We start from the raw sequence: 5,218 nt of genomic DNA on the forward strand, positions 1-5,218 counted from the left end.
TTTTTATTTGAAATGTTTAAAATAAGTAACCATAAACACTTCACTATTTCACCAATAACTCAATTATTAATTATTTTTTATAAATATAATTTTAATATTATATTTTGCTTCCACCCACGTCGTGAGTGTGACAATGTCTAATTATATATAATGTGTCTAAGTTGATGTCATGACTCACAAGTCAATTCGACAAAATAATGAATATTATTAAGATGGTGTTATGATCTTTTACTATTTTTATACAAAATTTTTAAATAAAATATCTAAGGATTAAACCTAAATTTAAAATTATACCAAAATAAAATTAAAAAAAATGATTTTTTTTGTCAAATTCTATAAATAGTCATTATACTTTTTTTTTTTAATAAGAGAGAATTGAATCAAACATTGTTTGGATGACACTTCCAAGCTTTGCAGCAAATAATAGCAAATTAGGCTTCCCATTCCATATTACGTAACTCTAAGCTTGAGAGAAAAGACATCCCCTTGCCACACCTTTCAACATGTGTTACCGAGATGTCCCTTACTGCAATACATTTTCTAAATTATACAAATAAAAGAAAGGATGAACACCCTTTTTTCGATGTTAAATAAGTTCCTTAAAATTGATCAACTATCTGTTCTGAAACAATCGAAAATGCCCTGGAACAGAGTTCATGAAATTACAAAGAAGAAACTACTTTATACTGGGTATTACTAGAACAATGGAAACAAACCATATGGGAGTGTTATTCCTTGTTCAGCAAGCATTACAACTCTTCCTACATGTACCGTAGTAATCAGGAGAACCAACCATAAAAACAGGGTTCCTCTGGCATTCCCCAACAGCAGCCCATTCAGGACAACTGGGATCTTCATCTGAACATTCATTTCTGCTGGAGTCAAACGATATCGTTTCTCCCGTCACAGCCCTTAGGTAGAAGAATTTCGTAGCGCACCACATTTCTCCTTCAAGAACAGGGCATCTTGCGTGCGAGCTACTACTGTCAGGAGATCCATTGAGGTGAGTCGTGAAGAACAGAACCGCATTTCCCTTTACAGGTTTTTGGATATTGCTGGTCTTTGTACAATCTGACCATGACTCACTCTTTGACTGCAGCAGTAGGGATCCATTTATTGAGTAGGGGTAAATTTTTTATCTCCAAATGGTTAATGAAGGTTTGAGGTAGATTCATTCTCACCTCTGAGTCAGGGAAAAGAATCTCACCACCTTTGGTAACGTTTGAAAGGTACAAAATCACAGTTGCCATCAAAGGCTCACTTAAAGCCCATGTGGATTTATTGCCAAAATAATCCAAGTTTTGTTCAGTCTCCTCAAGTCCATAGTGTTGAACATATAGAGGTTTACTATTCTCTAAAGCATAATGAACATCAAGTTATAGTGAAATGAAAATGTCTCTCATGAGAAAAGACAGTGATAGTAGGAAGATGAAAAAGATGGTTAACAATACCTTTAGGAAGGAAAGTCCAAGCTGAAATTCTTTCCTCAATCATTGCAAGAACTTTATCCTAGAAGGCACAAACATATTTCAAAGTTATAGAATCATTCATGAATCATGCTGCCGGATGTTAATGCACATTATTGATTATTTCTCTTTTAGTGACATTCATCAAGTGTATAGAGGCTTCAAGAAACAGAAGGTTTCCACTATTATAAAGCTAGTTTATAAAAGATTTTTAAAGTTCACTGATATTTATAATTTAAACACAACAGCAATGGGGCAATATGCATGGGAAAGGAATACAAGGAAGAAAGTTATCAATCTGCCCGCCATTACATATGCAAATCAAGATGAAAATGGATTTATTAGTGTTATGTTAAAGGGATTTAATAATGTTAAGTTATCCCGTATATCAGTTATTGGTACTACTGTATGTTTTAACATAAATACATAGGAGACTACCACATTGGTAGACTCTAAGTTTTTTCCCTCAATAATATGGTTATATTACTCAGACTTGGGAATGAATATAATATACGAGTACGTATCTAACATGGCTATCTTCAAATTTTTCTAAGTTCTTTTCCATGTATTTGGAGGTTGGAGGATCAACCCACATACTCGTGTCCAAATGCTTGTTGAACACATGTTGGACACAAGTATTTCAAGAAAAATAAAGAGTCTAAGCAACATAGTAATATTGTATCAGAGCCACACATTCTTGATAAAAAAATTCTGATTTTCAAACCAACCCCTTGGTATTGATAAAACAAACTGAAGATTGGGTACAAGTACAAGCTCAGATATTATCTTTTTCTTAAATTCAATGTAACCCAAATATTTGCAAATTGCAGCCACCTTTGATAGACAAAAAGATGTATGGTAATATTTTAAGTTGCTTTATACTAGTCATCTAACCCATATTTACATCTCTCCCCAGAGTTTCTTGGGTTGAAAGAATCATAGATCAATGACAGAATATCTTGCTCACTTGAAGATATGAGGAGCTAAATACTCTCGAACTTTATTTTTGCGGGTCTTTGGGAAATGCATAAACAACAATAGCAAATGCTTGTTCAATATTTTGTCTACTTTACTTCTAATGTTTGAGTCACCAAAATCAAATATTCTAGGAAAGCCGATCTTTCCACTCTTTGCCCAAGCTCATTTTCGGGTTTTTCAATGTTCCTTATCCAAGGAAGGGCTTACTAGTGATACCAAATCTGGTGCTGAAAAATCTGCTTTTATTTCAAGTAGTTTAGGTATTGAACAGTTTGCAACAGCTACATAGCCTAACCATGAAGGTATAGGGGGTACATTTAATGGCGGTAGCTCTGCTGGTCATCGAGGAGCTCAGGGTGGCCAAAGGGATCATAATGAAGGTACAGGTACCCGTAAATGCACACATTCATTCTTACAAGGTGAGGAGTAGACAAATTTGTCTTTTAGCAACAAAAATAGAAGGTAACTTTTTATTGATTGTCTATGTGGATGATATTGTTATTAGCGGTGATGATAGTGAAGGGATACAAGCATTGGAAACATATATACGATCTAAATTTTAGGCAACTGATTTAGGGGATCTGTTATATTTCTTAGGTGTAGATGTTGCAAGATCTTTTGAAAGGATTTCACTATCCCAAAGGATGTACTTGACTTCTGAAACTCGATTGTTAGGATAGCAGACCTATTGATGTTCCTATGGGAACTAAAATAATTGGTAGAGGTTTTATGTTGAGTTTTCTTTCTTTCTGGTAGCAATATATTATGTAGTATATATGGCAACAGAACGGTAGTAGTAAAGGAGGATATCAGTTGTAACATTCGCAACACACAAAAAGTCAGACTGAGGACAGATTTCCTGGCAAAAGCCAAAGCAAGGAAGAGATACTAAGATTGGCTCGAGAACGGCTTAAAATTATCAAAGAGATATTTACTACCAAACCACTTTAAATTTGCCCAAGTGTCAACTTCAGAAGCGAGAAAACAAAAATAGAGTATGAAATCAAGTTCTTGAGTGTATCAAACAGTTGCATCAATAGGTTGTGAGTAAGCAAAGCAACAGAGCATGCAGAAATTGTTGGCTTGGAAGACAACAGAACTCACATTTGTATTCAGCAAAGTTTCTGAACTTGCAAGCTGCCTGCGTGTCTCAAGAATAGCTCGATCATCATTGATCCCCAAAATTCCTTCTTTTGCTCCATGGCCCTAAGTCCATAACAATTTAATAACTACTTTAAACCAGTTTAGGCTTATTGAATTGAAGTAGTCAAATCAGTGGGGCAGAACTATACCAAAGAAATAAGGAGGTCGCACTCCTCGTCCATTAGAAAGCCACTATATTGAAAGACCCTATTGCAAGCAAAATAATGCCAGATTTTTAGAAGATAAATGCGCCAATGAAAGTACAAAGATCAACATATTTGCAAAAGCTAAAGGAGCAACTGAGAATTTCATAAAAGTTCATACAAAACTATAATGCAATACCATTCAAGACACTGCCTATTTGACTCGCAAAAAGATAATCTGTGAAAAAAACACAGCAATAAGGCAAACAATAAGTCCATCACTACCTGACCTTGGCCGCCATGAAAGTTGCATCACTCGTGAAGGGTCAATTACATTGGATTGAACCAAATGTCTCAAATGAATATCCTCCTTGTCCTTCAACTCCTTCCGGCTACTCGTGCAAAACAACACCAGATGGAAAAAAGGTTATAAAAAGGACCTCCATTGGGTGAAGAAACTGAACATTTTCTTAGAAACATAACTAAAGAACATGAAGAATAATTCATCATCCAAAGAAAGCAGAATCCATGGAAGGAACCAGAAATTCTTTATATTAGATATAAATAAAATGCTCAATGAAATCTCATCCACGCAAATTTGACTTTTTCCTAAGGATAATCAATCAACGAAAGGTACTAACAACTAAAATAGTGATATCCACAAAAAAAAATTTAATTAATTAAAATTAACCCCGGTTAAATGTCCACCATATATAATTGTTATGCATGAAAATACGAGATTTTAACAAAAACCCAGATGACGAATAAAGGGTAATTCATTAATCCTGTGTACGAAATGGATTGATTGCCTGAATCATTCAAAATCAAGACAAGCAACTTTAATATGGATAATTTCCACTGCCCATTTCCAAAATAAATGAATAAAAAAAAGTGAGATCGGGTTTTTCCTTTACCTTTCGGCTGAGAAATTGGAGAACGAACAGGTAAAAAGCAGAACAAAAATTGAAACAAGAGAAGCCATGAAAGGACGCTGTAGCGATAGTTAGAGTTCAACGGGTAATTGAAAGCTCAATTGAAGTCCAAATGGATTTCCCAGGAAAAAAAACAGAAAGCTAAACCTCCCATGCGATTTTGGAGCTCAGTTTTAGCTTCGGATTTACACGTTGATGTGAAAAGGTACTACGAGGCGAAGACAGGACAAGAAAGATTTTAGTATTTATTTATGTATCCTATGTGGTAAATTCACTCTTTATTATTATAATCTTTTGGTTAAACTGCTAAAATAGTCACTTTTTTACCTCAGGTTACATTTTAGTCACTTATGTTTGAAATGTTACGTTTTAGCCACTTACATTATCACGTTATAACATTTTAGTCACTAAGTCGTTAATTGTCATTAACATTGTAATGATAAGCTAATGTGACACGTTAAATCATCATTTTAAACAAAAATTTTAGGTTAATTTATTCAATCGATCTCCATATTTTTTTTGTTTTAATCAATTTAATTTATTTCTTTTATGTTCT

General features: G+C 34.1%; 1 protein-coding gene across 2 annotated transcripts; it reads right to left on the reverse strand.

Annotated features, from left to right (window-relative positions):
- Positions 1 to 466: 466 nt before the first annotated feature.
- On the reverse strand, positions 467 to 4,905 carry LOC107930287 (probable prolyl 4-hydroxylase 12). 2 transcript variants are annotated; one of them, XM_016861907.2, is made up of 7 exons: positions 4,645 to 4,905; positions 4,021 to 4,122; positions 3,737 to 3,794; positions 3,549 to 3,650; positions 1,452 to 1,509; positions 1,182 to 1,354; positions 467 to 1,093 (listed from the first exon to the last, which is right to left on the reverse strand). In XM_016861907.2, exons 1-7 carry the CDS (start codon positions 4,710 to 4,712, stop codon positions 740 to 742), a joined length of 915 nt encoding a protein of 304 aa, XP_016717396.1. In that variant the 5' UTR covers positions 4,713 to 4,905; the 3' UTR covers positions 467 to 739. The 2 variants fall into 2 exon arrangements, with proteins under 2 accessions (XP_016717396.1, XP_016717397.1); XM_016861908.2 differs by having other exon boundaries at positions 4,016 to 4,122; positions 4,645 to 4,891.
- Positions 4,906 to 5,218: the final 313 nt, after the last annotated feature.

This window comes from Gossypium hirsutum, chromosome A09 (assembly GCF_007990345.1).
Source record: "Gossypium hirsutum isolate 1008001.06 chromosome A09, Gossypium_hirsutum_v2.1, whole genome shotgun sequence".
In the NCBI taxonomy this organism is placed as follows: Eukaryota; Viridiplantae; Streptophyta; class Magnoliopsida; order Malvales; family Malvaceae; genus Gossypium; species Gossypium hirsutum.